This window comes from Notechis scutatus, chromosome 3, assembly GCF_049901735.1.
Source record: "Notechis scutatus isolate UNSWTSFEM ecotype Mainland chromosome 3, rNotScu1.2, whole genome shotgun sequence".
NCBI lineage: Eukaryota > Metazoa > Chordata > Lepidosauria > Squamata > Elapidae > Notechis > Notechis scutatus.
Window position 1 is genome coordinate 2,151,573 of NC_142011.1, and position 13,640 is coordinate 2,165,212.

The window sequence follows — 13,640 nt, forward strand, 5'->3', positions numbered from 1 at the left end:
CCAGGGGTCGCCAACCTTTTGGACCTCAGGGACCACCAAACTCATCGTTTTAAATCCCATGGAGCAGAGACCCTGGGAAAATCCCCCAAAAAGTCTGCAAGAAAATCCCTCACCCCGTTTTCCTACTGATCAATCATTCTTTATTTGGGATTGCAGGATACCGTCTCCAGCTCCGTTCTCAGGAGGGGGGAGAGAGAGAGAGAGAGACTTTTGACTTCATGCAAGGAAAGCAGCAGAAGCAGCAGAAGTCTTCCTTTCTCTCCCCCAAACTCTGCCAGAAATGAGTCTTTGTGAGACTTGTCACACCAGCGCAGCCTCTCGGAGCAGGAGGCCTTGCAGGGTCCCAATGGCTCATTTCTGGCAGAGTTTGGGGGAACGAAAGAAAGACTTTTGCTGCTTTCCTTGCATGCAGCCAAAAGCAGAAGAAGAAAGAAGCAGAAAGAAGCAGCCCAGTGGACAGGCCAGTTGCGTGGGGCATGTGGGGCAAGTCCCCCCGTTGGCGACCACTGTTCTAGTCCGACCTTTGCTCAAGTAGGAAACGCTATACAATTTCAGACAAGTGGTTGTCCAATCTCTTATTAAAACCCTCCGGTGATAGAGCAGCCACAACTTCTGGAGGCAAGTAGTTCCACTGGTTAATTGTCCTCACAGTCAGGAAATTCCTCCTTAGTTCTACCTTGATTCTCTCCTTGATTAGTTTCCACCTGTTGCTTCTTGTCCTGCCTTCAGGTACCTTGGAGAATTGGTTGACTCCCCTCTTCCTTATGGCAGCTCCTCAGATACTGGAAGGCTGCCATCATGTCATCCCCTAATCCTTCTTTACATCCGACTAGACCAGGGGTCCCCAAACTTGGCAACTTTAAGACTTGTGGGACTTCAACTCCCAGAATTCTGGGAGTTGAAGTCCACAAGTCTTAAAGTTGCCAAGTTTGGGGGACCTCTGGACTAGACACAACCAACCCCAGCAACCGTTCTTTGTATGTTTTAGCCTCCAGTCCCCTAATCCTCTTCATATCTCTTCTCTTCACTCTTTCTAGAATCTTAAGATATATATATATTTTAATATCGTGGTGACCAAAACTGGATGCAGTACTCCAGGGGTGGTCTTACTAAGGTTGTATAAAGTGGTACTAATACTTCATGCGATCTTGATGCTATCCCTCTGCTGATGCTGCCTGGGACTGCGTTGGCTTTTTTGGCAGCTGATGCTGCACACGGCCGGCTCCTATTTAAGGGATTGTCCACTAGGACTCTGAGATTCCCCGTCATAGTTACTCCTATTGAGCCAGGTCCCATCTATGCTGTACCTGTGCCTTTGTTTTTTGTTTTTGTTTTCTGGCCTAAATGTAGAACCTGACCCTTTTTTTTTCACCACAGAACTTAATTTTGTTAGGTGGGGCCCCGTGTTCAAATATGACCCATCTTGCGAGTTCTCACCTGCTGGGAAGGTTGGTTTTACAGGATTTCACCACCACTTTACACTGAACCACCTTCAAAGTCACTTTGTTATCCGGAGATTTTGAAATCTTGCCATCCATAATGACGGCAGTCACCACAGTGATCGTCATCTGTCCACCAATGAAACTGGGGGTGGAAAAGAAAAAGGATTATGTTGGGACTGCCTTCGTTTCCTTCCTTCCTTCCTTCTTCCTTCCTTTCTCCCTCCCTCCCTCCCACCACCCATCTTCCTTCCTTTCTCCCTCCCTCCCTCCCTTCCTTCCTTCTACTACCCATCTTCTTTCCTTCCTTCCTTTCTTTTTTCCTCCCTCCCTCCCTTCCTTCCACCATCCATCTTCCTTAATTCTTCCTTCTTCCTCCCTTCCTTCCTTCCACCATCTCTTCCTTCCTTCCTTTCTTCCCCCTCTTCCTTCCTTTCTTCTTTCCACCATCCATCTTCATTCCATTCTTCCTCCTTCTTTCCACCATCCATCTTCCTTCCTTCCTCCATTCTTCCTCCTCCTCCTTTCCACCATCCATCTTCCTCCCTTCCTCTCTCCCTTTCACCATCCATCTTCCTTCCTTCCTTCTTTCCTCCCTCCCTTCCTCCCCCTCCCTTCCACCATCCATCTTCCTTCCTTCTTTCCTCTCTCCCTTCTTTCCTCCCTCCTTGCTTCCTTCCACCATCCATCTCCCTTCCTTACTTCCACCATCCATCTTCCTTCCTTTCTTCCTTCCTTTCTTCCTTCCTTTCTTCCTTCCTTTCTTCCTTCCTTTCTCCCTCCCTCCCTCCCTTCCTTGCACCATCCATCTTCCTTCCTTTCTTCCCCTCCCTTCTCTCCTTCCTTTCTTCCTTCCACCATCCATCTTCCTCCCTCCCTCCCTCCCTCCCTCCCTCCATTTCACCATCCATCTTCCTTCCTTCCTTCTTTCCTCCCTCCCTCCCTCCCTTCCTTCCACCATCCATCTTCCTTCCTTCTTCTCCCTCCTTCTTCCCTCCCTCCTTGCTTCCTTCCACCATCCATCTCCCTTCCTTTCTTCCTTCCTTTCTCCCTCCCTCCCTCCTTCCACCATCCATCTTCCTCCCTCCCTCCCTCCCTCACCATCCATCTTCCTTCCTTCCTTCTTTCCTCCCTCCTCTTCCCTCCCTCCCTTTCTTCCTTCCACCATCCATGTTCCGACTCCTAATACATGCTACAAAATCAATCAGAATAGAGCTAGAAGGGACCTTGGAGGTCTTCTAGTCCAACCCCCTGCTCAAGCAGGAGACCCTAGACCATTCCAGACAAGTGGCTGTCCAGTCTTTTCTTAAAAACCTCCAGAGACGGAGCAGCCACAACTTCCGGTGGCAACTTCTGTTGCACTAGTTCATTCTTCTTACTGTCAGTAAATTTCTCCTTGGATCTAGGTTGCTTCTCCCCTTGGCTGGTTTCCATATGTCGTTTCTTGTCTTGCCTTTTGGTGCTTTGGAAAATAGCCTGAACCCCTTTGTAAGTAAAAGTGAAGGTTCCTTTCCTTGCACATCCATGCTAGTCGTTTTCCAGCTCTCGGCGGCGTTGCTCCTCTCCGTTACAAAGCCGAAGAAGAGCCAGCACTGTCCGGAGACGTCTCCGTGGTCATGTGGCCGGCACGACGAAATGCCAAAGGTGCATGAAACGCTGTTACTTTCCCACCAAAGGGGTCCCTATTTTTCTACTTGCATATTTACGTGCTTTCGAACTGCTGGGTTGGCAGAAGCTGGGAGAAGTAACGAGAGCTCACTCCCTTACACGCCGCTAGGGATTCGAACCGCCGAACTGCCGACCTTTCTGATCGACAAGCTCAGTGCCTTAGCCACTGTCCCACCGTGTTCGTTGGAGCCCCTTTGTCTTTGTAAGAGCCTCTCAAATATCGGAACAGTTCCATCCTATCCCCCCTAGTCTTTCTTTTCATTAGAGTAGACCTACCCAATGGCTCTTCTAAATCCATGACCAAGACCCAAAGTGGTCTCTCTCTCTCTCACACACACACACTCTCACTCACTCACCTTTTCCCAGAAACTGTGATGTTTACAGTCATACTGGTGTTTATACCGTCATGTGGCTTTAAGTTCATGGAAGTATCGGGTATATTTAGATCTGTAATTTTCAACCTGTGAGAGTAAGAAGAGAAGCATGAAAAATAGCCGTGGAAAGCATGTTTTGCAGAGGGGGAGCACTGGATGAAGGCCTTGGAGAACCATCTTAAATGTTGATAAATGAGTTGCATATGAGTTGCACATTACATATCTGATATTAGCACAATTGAGAAAGTCCAGAAATATTTCACAAGAAGAGTTCTCCACTCCTCTACTCGTTGTAGAATACCTTATGCCACCAGACTTGAAATTCTAGAACTAGAAAACCTTGAATTACGCCGTCTTCGGTCTGACTTAAACATGGTATATAAAATCATACATAACAACCATAAAATTCAACCATAACAACACAAGAGCACACAATAGATACAAACTCAAAGTTAACCGCACCGAACTTGATTTCAGGAAATACGACTTCAGCAATAGAGTGGTCAATGTCTGGAATACTCTACCCGACTCTGTGGTTTCTTCCCAAACCCCAAAAACTTTAACCTTAGACTGTCTACTATTGACCTCACCCCTTTCCTAAGAGGTCTGTAGGGGGCGTGCATAAGCACACCATGGTGCCTACCGCCCCTGTCCTATTGTTTCTCTTATTCTTTTATTTTTCTTATATGTACCCATTTCATGTATTCACAACTATGTATACACTTATACTTATTATCTTGTAAACAATTGGCAAATCAAATAAATAAATAAATAAATAAATGAGGACTTCTCAGGGCCGAAAGAAAGACCTATCTTTGGGTTCTACAAACTGAATTCCAATCTTGCTCCCATCGCTATCTTTCGAATCAAAAGATGCTCAGGAGAATGGTAACATCTCTTGATGTCCTTTGAGGTGGCCACTAACCAGACTTCTTTGCGGGTGGACTGTCATCTATGGAATATGGAATATCCGACTCGGAAGGGACCTTGGAGGTCTTCTAGTCCAACCTTCTGCTCAAGCAGGAGATCCTAAACCATTCCAGACAAATGGCTGTCCAGTCTTTTTCTTAAAAACCTCAAGGGATGGAGCATTCTGGACAAATGGCTGTCCAGACAAGATTAAATCCAAAAGTAAGTCTTTCCATTCTTGTCTATGGAGTTTATCCCTCGTCCAGGTCAAGGTTGTCCCAAAGAGGCAACTGGACTTCCTTTGTTTTTCCTTGAAGACATTTCGCTTGTCACACCCAAGAAGCTTCTTCAGTTTACAGCTGAACTGAAGCTTCTTGGATGAGAAGGGACACTTACCTTCCCATTTGGGAATTGGGGATGAACACACCTTTGGAAGGTGTGGGTGTAGGAATGGATTTCCAGAGGGGGAAAATTGCAGACTACAGGAACCATTTGCACCACTCAGGTGACCCTGAGGACACAGATAAAACCTCAAGTGGCCTCAATGACCCTCTAAAAGGATGCAAATGACCAGCTGCTTGCAAGGAGCATAAATCCTTCCCTTCCCCACCATCCTGTCAGAGCTGAAGAAGCTTCTTGCATGAGAAGTGAAATGTCTTCAAAAGAAAAAAGAAAGTCCAGTTGCCTCTTGAAAAAAAAGCACCTTTGGGACAGCCATGACCTGGAGGATGGAGAATCTCTACAGATTTTTAACTATACAATTTGGGATGAAGACCCTTGGAATAGTGTGGGAGTAGAAATGGATTTCTAAAAAAAAAAAAATGCCGACTACAGGAACCACTTGCACCACTCAGGTGGCCCTGAAGGCACAGAGAAACCTCCAAGCGGCCTCAACACCCCCCTGAAAGGATGCAAATGACCAGCTGTCTGCAACTTCCCCACCGTCCACTCAGAGCTGAAGAAGCCTCTTGGGATGAGAAGGGAAACGTCTTCAAAGAAAAAACAAGTCCAGTTGCCTCTTGAAAAAGCACCTGGATAGCTGAGACTCTCTACAGATTCATAGACTGGCGTTCTGACTAGGAACTAAGGTCTCGCCCTCCTCTTCCCATCTGTTGGGTCTTCAACTGCTGGCTGGAAATTTGGGGGTTTGCACCCCAAGATCTGTCCAAGCCTGGTGGGGCCAAAAAGCCTGACTTACCCTTTGATGCCTTTGATCATCTTGCTATTGTCCCCATTTTTCATGGCCTTCTCCACCATCTTCTGCAAAATGTTCCCTTTAACCACAGTCACCTGAACCACTAAAAAGGGAGAGGAGAGAGAGAGAGAGAGAGAGAGAGAGAGAGAGAGAGTCGGTGCTTAATTCAAGTCATGCGTTCTCACAGCACAATGTGACATGGCACGGAGGTTCCATGGCAGGAGGCACCCTTCCTTTTCTTTTTTTTTTTTTTTATAAATAATTTTTATTAATTTTCTTTTTTTTTTTAACATCGTAAAACATCATGGTATCAACAACGTTCTTGGCATCTATATAAGATTTTGATTTAAATATCATATTGCCTTATATTGCGTTTATCTACGATGAAATAATATCTTTAGCTATAATTACTATTCTTATATCTTTATAGAGTTTACAAAATTTTATTTTACTTTCTTAAGGGTTGTTTCAATTCACCTTTTTGTCTCACTTCTTGGTTCTGTTTGTTAGCCATTTATACCAATTGTTCCAAATTGTAAAGAATTCAGCGTCGTCTTTTTCTTTCCATTTCATTGTTAGCATATTCCTCTCAGCACTTTCTGTTACTTGATGTATTATTAGTTCTTCATTAGGGGTATTTGATGTTTTCCACCCGTCCTTTTATCACAGCTACCATCCCACCCAAAAATGTTCCCACCTGTCACAGACACCCGGGTCGATAAAACACAAAGAACCGATGCCCAACCCAAGGCATGAGACCTTGCACCACAAGGAGGCCCAGCCCAGCACAAGAGGGAGGGCAGCCCATCTCCCCTCACAGTGACTGCACCCTCTATATCTGCACCTCTATAACTGTCTATCACTGTCTGGTTTGGTCCTGCAACCCAACAGGAGAGACACAGACTTCAGAGGATAATTAGGAACTGCGGGGAAAAACAATTACTACCCACCCGCCTTCCATGGAGGACCTGTAAACTGCACCCTGAGTCAAAAAGAGGGCTGTGAAAATGTCTACAGACCCCTCACATCCCAGACACAAACTATTTCAACTCCCACTCTCAAAACGACGCTATAGAGCCCTGCACACCAGAACAATTAGACACAAGGACAGTTTTTTCCCCAAAAACCATCACTCTGCTAAACAAAGAATTCCCTCAACACTGTTCAATTATTTACAAAGTCTCCACTACTATCACTATTAATCTTCTCATCACTCCTTATCGCCCATCCTCTCCCTCTTGTGATTGTAGGACTGTAACTTTGTTGCTTGTATCCCTACGATTTATACTGACTGTTTCCTAGTATGATTGGATTGTTGATTGTACCCTATGACTATCATTAAGTGTTGTACATTATGATTCTTGATTCTTAACGAATGTACTTTTTCTTTATGTATACTGAGAGTATTTACACCAAGACAAATTCCTCATGTGTTCTATATTCTATTCTATTTGCCAACACCACCACTGAAAAACAAGGATTCTGTGATCTTCTACTGGGGGGGGGGGAGGAGGAGGAGGAGGAGGAGGAGGAGGAGGAGGAGGAGGAGGAGGAGGAGGAGGAGGAGGAGGAGAAGAGGAGAGGAGGAAGAGGAGGGGATGGGGGAAGGGGGGAGGAGGGGGGGAGGAGGAGTGGAAGAGGAGGAAGAAATAATTGTAGGATGTATTAAATTATTACATGAACAAGATTGCAAGTTCAACAAGCCACCTAGATAGAGGAAGGGAGGGATGGAGGGAGGAAAATGGATGGTGGAAGGAAGGAAAAGAAGGAAGGAAGGAAGGAAGGAAGGAAGGAAGGAAGGAAGGAAGGAAGGAAGGAAGGAAGGAAGGAAGGAAGGAAGGAAGGAAGGAAGGAAGGAAGGAAGGAAGGGAGGGAGGAAGGAAGGAAGGAAGAAGAAGGAAGGAAGGAAGGAAGGAAGGAAGGAAGGAAGGAAGGAAGGAAGGAAGGAAGGAAGGAAGGAAGGAAGGAAGGAAGGAAGGAAGGAAGGAAGGGAAGGGAAGAATGGGAGAGAAGGAAGGAAGGAAGGAAGAAGAGGGAAGGGAGGGAAGGAAGGAAGAAGAAAAAGGGAGGGAAGGGAAGGAAGGAAGGAAGAAAGGAAGGAAGGAAGGAAGGAAGGAAGGAAGGAAGGAAGGAAGGAAGAAGAAAAGGGAGGGAGGGAAGGAAGGAAGGAAGAAGCAAAGAAAAGGGAGGGAGGGAGGGGGAAGGGAGGGGAGGGAGGGAGGAGGGAGGGAGGGATCACTATGTGTTTGTGCTGCAGCCCAACTGGAATTGATGCCTAGAAGGTTTTGGAGAGAACATTTTCAAAGTTGTGAGGAAACTAACTACTAGGAGAAAAGCTGGTAATGGAAAGAAAGTTTCCTACATTTTCAGGCTTCGGGGTCTTCTGTGAAAGAAGGGACTGAAGAAACCATTTATCACATTCCCAAATCAAAACTCTTCCTCCCTCCCTTTCTTTTTTTCTTTTCTTTTTTTCCCCATCTCACTCTTTCTCTCTCTCCCCCTTGCTTCCTTCCTCCCTTCTATTAATCCACTTCCTCCATTCCATCCATCCTTTTCTTTCATTTCTTTCTTTTTTTCTTTCCTACCCTCCTTCCCTTCCTACCTCCCTCTTTTTCTTTCTTTCTTTCTTTTTCTTTTTTCTTTTCTTTCACTTTCTCTCTCCCTTTCTTCCTTCATCCATTCTATTCATCCATCTCCTTCCTTCATCCATCCATCCATCCATCCCTTTCTTTCTTTTTTTCTTTTTTCTTTCTTTCCTACCCTCCCTCCTTCTTTTTCTATTTCTTTTTTTACACTCTCCCTCCCTTTCTTCATCCCTTCTATTCATCCATCTCCTTCCTTCCTTCCTTCATCCATCCATCCCTCTTTCTTTTCTTTCTTTTTTCTTTCTTTCTTTCCTACTCTCCCTTCCTCCCCCTCCCTTCCTCCCTCCCTCTCTCTCTCTCTCTTTCTTTCTTTCTTTCTTTCTTTCTTTTTCTTTCTTTCTTTTCTTTCACGTTCTCTCTCCCTTCCTTCGTCCCTTCTATTCATCCATCTTGTTTGTTCCTCCTTCCCTCCTTTTCTTTTCTTTCTTTTTTCTTTCTTTGGTTCTTCCCTTCCTTTCCTATCCTTCCTTCCCTCCTTCCTTCCCAATTCCATACCAAGATGAGCCTTAGTGGTGCAGTGGTTAGAATGCAGTACTGCAGGCCACTTCTGCTGACTGCCGGCTGCCTGCAATTTGGCAGTTCAAATATCACTAGGTTCAAGGTTGACCCAGCTTCCCCTCCTTCTGAGGTGGGTCAAATGAGGACCCACTGTTTGGGGCAAGAGGCTGACTCTGTAAACTGCTTAAAGGGGCTATAAAGCACTATAAAGTGGTATGTAAGTCTAAGTGCTATTGCTACCTTCCTGCCTTTCACATTTCCTTCCTCCCTTCCTCCCTCCTTCCTTCCTTCTAAAGGTCGACTCAGCCTTCCGTCCTTCCCAGGTGGGTCAAATGAGGACCCAGATTGTTGGGGGCAAGAGGCTGACTCTGTAAACCACTTAGAGAGGGCTCCTTCCTTCCTTCCTTCCTTCCTTCCTTCCTTCCTTCCTTCCTTCCTTCCTTCCTTCCTTCCTTCCTTCCTTCCTTCCTTCCTTCCTTCCTAAGGTTGACTCAGCCTTCCGTCCTTCCCAGGTGGGTCAAATGAGGACCCAGATTGTTGGGGGCAAGAGGCTGACTCTGTAAACCACTTAGAGAGGGCTCCTTCCTTCCTTCCTTCCTTCCTCCCTCCCTCCCTCCTTCCTTCCTTCCTTCCTTCTAAAGGTCGACTCAGCCTTCCGTCCTTCCCAGGTGGGTCAAATGAGGACCCAGATTGTTGGGGGAAATAGGCTGACTCTATAAAACTTGCTTAGAGAGGGCTGTAAAGAGACAATGAAGCAGTATATGTCTAATGGCTATTGCTATTTTCCTTCCTTCCTTCCTTCCCAGTATTTTCCTTCTTTAAAATTAAAACCATCCTTCTTTTCTTCCCAATGATTAGAATGCAGTATTGCAGGCTCATTTTGCCAACTGCCAGCAGTTCGATCCTGACTGGCTCCAGGTTGACTCATCCTCCCGTCCTTCCGAGGTGGGTCAAATGAGGACCCAGATTGTTGGGGGCAAGAGGCTGACTCTGTAAACTGCTTAGAGAGGGATGTAAAAGCACTATAAAGCGGTATATAAGTCTAAGGGCTATTGCTAAGCGCTAACCTCTTTGAAATTCCCCCCAGTATTCTTACAGCGGTCTCAGCTAGCAGGAAATCAGCCATTTTACTTACTACGCAGCATCGCGTCTGGCTCGAAATGAGCTACGATTTTACAGGAATCTCCACACTCCGAAGGGAGCATTGCAGCACAGAAGAAGACGAGCACGCCAACCCAGGGCCTCTTGAGGGCTTGATCCATGGCGACTGGCAGAAAGTCAGAGACGAATCCTTGGCTGTAAAAATGTGGAATGAGAACCTGAGTCTTCAGATTCAGGGAATAAAAGGAGAGGCCTGATTTGGCTCCCTTCCGATCCTTTTTCCCTTCACGGCAAACTCTCAAAGCAGGGGTGGGATTCAACCGGTGTTACTACCGGTTCGGTGTGAGTGCGTTTTGCACACGCCTGTACAGCATTTGCAAGAAACCATTAGCTGTGCCACCTGGACAGCTGACAAGCATTTTCAAATTCCTCTTCTTTCCTGCTTTTTCAACCTCAGCTGTGCCGCGCAAAGCAGGTGAGGTTGAAAAAGCAGGAAATAAAGTGTTATGAATCAATAAAGTAACTAATATAAAATGCAAAGTAGGTTTTGAAGGCCTGCATACCTGATTGGTCCTCAAACAACGAGCGAGGATTGGTCAGGATGAGGCCACTTCTTATTGGTTATTATTTGAACTTATCACAAAGACTATTGGTTAATAGGGCAGCAGCCAACCCTATAAAAGGGTTACTGCTGCCCATAGAGTTTGCTCTGTTCTATTCTATTACTGCTATTATTAAAGAGTTAAAGTCACTGGTCAGATGTCTGGTCTCCTTATTCTCCAAACCTAACATAAAGGACAGCCAAGAGCCCCCGTGGGTGGCTGGGCCAAACAGACAACCAAAAGGTCGTCGCAGCGAACCAGTGCAGTGGTCTACTGCTCTTCAGAGCTACCGGTTCTGTAGAACTGGGCCGAACCTGTAGCATCCCACCCCTGCCTCAAAGGCTGAAAATGGCAGACACAGAGATGCTGTTAAGTCACTGAAAAGGTAGCCACGGAGGACATGGATTTCAACATCACAATGTTGGAAGGGACCTTGGAGGTCTTCTAGTCCAACCCCCTGCTCAGGCAGGAAACCCTATATCATTTCAGACAAGTGGCTCCCCAATCTCTTCTTTAAAAGTTGTTGGAACACCCACAACTTCTGAAGGCAAGTCTTTCCACTGATTAATTGTCCTCACTGTCAGGAAATTCCTCCTTAGTTCTACGTTGGTTCTCTTGGGTAACAGAATAACAGAGTTGGAAGGGACCTTGGAGGTCTTCTAGTCCACCCCCTGCTCAGGCAGGATATCCTATACCAAGGGTCTTCAAACTTGGCAAGTTTAAGACTTGTGGACTTCCACTCCCAGAATTCCTCCTCCAATCATGTTAGCTCAGGGATTCTGGGAGTTGAAGTCCACAAGTCTTAAACTTGCCAAGTTTGAAGACCCTTGTCCTATACCATTCTGCCCAAGCCCTTCTTTAAAAGCATCCAGGGATGGAGCACCCACAACTTCTACAGAAAAGCTCTTCCACTGATTAATTGTCTTTCCTTCTCTCCTTGATGAGTTTCCATCCATTGCTTTTCGTCCTGCCTTCAGCTGCTTTGGAGAATAGCTTGACTGTGTATTCTTTGGGGCAACCCCTGAGATATCAGAACGATGCTATCATGTCATCCCTGGCCTTGTTCTAGAAGATGGACAGAGTCAAAGATTTGATGGGCACCTCAACTCAAGGGACAGAGCTCAAAAGAATCTGATGGAAGGAGAGGCAAACTGAAGGCCACCATCCCTTTGGGTTTCCAGACATTCAAAGGGAATCAAATGATTTTTGATTTGACTACCAAGTGCACCTCACACCTCTTCACTCTAGATGAAAACATCTGGATGAAACCAAGGGAAGGCCATTTAGCCTCAAACTAAAGATGTCCTCAAATAAAAAAAAATCACCTCACTTTTTGCTTTTGGAGAGAGTGAGAAGGAAGAGCCCTGGTTTTGTTTTATTCTAATCATTTCCCATGATGGTGGAGGCTCAAAGGCTCAAAATGTCAGACACTGAGCTGCTGTAGCCCTGGAGAACATGGGTTCCCCTTATAACACCCAGTCTCTGGTCTTCTGATCTTCTGCCCATATTGACCCTCTCATCTTCTAGAAGAAGGACAGAGTCAAAGACCTTTTCTCAAGGTAGAGAAAACTAAAGTCTTACACTTAGCCAAAAAAAAAAAACAACCCAAAAAGTACCCATATAGACTGGGTGAAACCAGGCTCAATAGCAGGAACTGTGAGAGGGATCTTGGAGTCTTAGGGGACAACCAGCTAAATAGGAGCCAGCCGTGTGCAGCAGCAGCCCAAAAAGCTAATGCAATCCTAAGTTGCATTAACAGAGGGATACAATCGAGATCAAGGGAGGTACTAATACCACTCTATAAAGCCTTAGTAAGGCCACACCTAGAGTACTGCATCCAGTTTTGGTCATTACACTATAAAAAAGATGTTGAGACTCTAGAAAAAGTGCAGAGAAGAGCAACCAGGAGGATTAGAGGACTGGAGGCTAAAACCAGTGGTGGGATTCAGCCGGTTCACACCGGTTCAAGAGAACCGGTTATTAACTTCCTGAGCAGTTTGGTCAACTGGTTGTTGGAAGAAATCATTAGGGCAGAGAACTGGTGGTTAAATTATTTCAGTTCCACCACTGGCTAAAACATATGATGAATGATTGCAGGAACTGGACATGGATAGTCTAGTGAAGAGAAGGACCAGGGGAGACTTGATAGTGGTCTTCCAATATTTGAGGGGCTGCCAGAGAGAGGAGGAGAGGGTCAAGCTATTCTCCAAGGCACCTGAAGGCCAGACAAGGAAGAATGGATGGAAGCTGAACAAAGAGAGATTCAACTGGAAACAAGGAGAAATTTTCTGACAGTGAGAACAATCAACCTATGGAACAGAAGTTGCCTTCAGAAATTGTGGGAGCTTCATCCCTGGAGGCTTTCAAGAAGAGACCTGACTGCCCTCTGTCAGAAATGGTGTAGGGTCTCCTGCTTTGGTGGGGGTGGGGGTTGGACTACATGACCTACAAGGTCCCTTCCAACTCTGTTAATCTGTTAACCTGATGGGCCCCCCAGCTCAAGGGATGGAGCCCAGAAGTATCTGATGACTCTCCATAGAAAAGGCAATTGGAGGAAACTGATAGAACATTTTTTTTAGAAGAGAGTGAGAACCTCAATTTACAACTCTGCAGAAGAAGACATGGGTGGCCCTTCCTAATCCTGCTGGAACATATCCTGGAGTTGCACCCCAGACTCTGGAGCTAAAGATGCAGGAATGGCTGGATGGGTCATAACAAGTTAACTCCAATTTTACATATCCATCAACTTTCTAAGAAGGGGATTCTTCCACTATCTGGGGTACCTTTGGATCATCACACAGTTCACTTACATGGATGGATGGATGGATGGAGCGTCCTCGGTGTGCTCAGATCTGTCCTCCCTAATCTTTTCTTGGGCTGCCCATTATATAGTTGCCCGTGAATGAAAGAACCAATTCAGGGCTTTGATAATCACGGAGATACAAACTCACAAGATCTTCCAAGATAAATATTTCCACTGATATCTTGAAACTCAGAGACATTTTCCAGTGCCAGATTTACACGTCTCTTCCAGGTGATCTGTCAAACCAACGGCCTGGAATAGGTCATCTGTCCATCAGGAACCAGAATAAGGGACAAAAGAAGGAGAACTAGTCCGTTCAACATGCTGTAGTCCAGGGGTCTTCAAACTTGAGAGCTTTAAGACTTGTGGACTTCAACTCCCAGAATTCCTCCTCCAGTCATCTTAG

The 13,640-nt window shown here is 45.8% G+C and overlaps 1 protein-coding gene across 2 annotated transcripts in view; it reads right to left on the minus strand.

The window, feature by feature from the left end:
* LOC148131051 (BPI fold-containing family B member 6-like) overlaps positions 1-13,413 on the minus strand; it is a 33,535-nt gene extending 20,122 nt beyond the window's left edge. Inside the window, exons 1-5 of one of the 2 annotated variants that reach the window (XM_087959125.1) lie at positions 13,242-13,413; positions 9,864-10,024; positions 5,589-5,688; positions 3,464-3,568; positions 1,438-1,584 (exon numbers count right to left, since the gene is read on the minus strand). In XM_087959125.1, the coding sequence (XP_087815251.1) occupies positions 1,438-1,584; positions 3,464-3,568; positions 5,589-5,688; positions 9,864-9,990 (479 nt within the window). In that variant the 5' untranslated portion in view covers positions 9,991-10,024; positions 13,242-13,413. Of the gene's footprint in view, positions 1-1,437; positions 1,585-3,463; positions 3,569-5,588; positions 5,689-9,863; positions 10,025-13,237 lie in introns of both variants that reach the window. The other variant, XM_087959126.1, reaches the window with a different exon arrangement.
* Between the last annotated feature and the right edge of the window lie 227 nt (positions 13,414-13,640).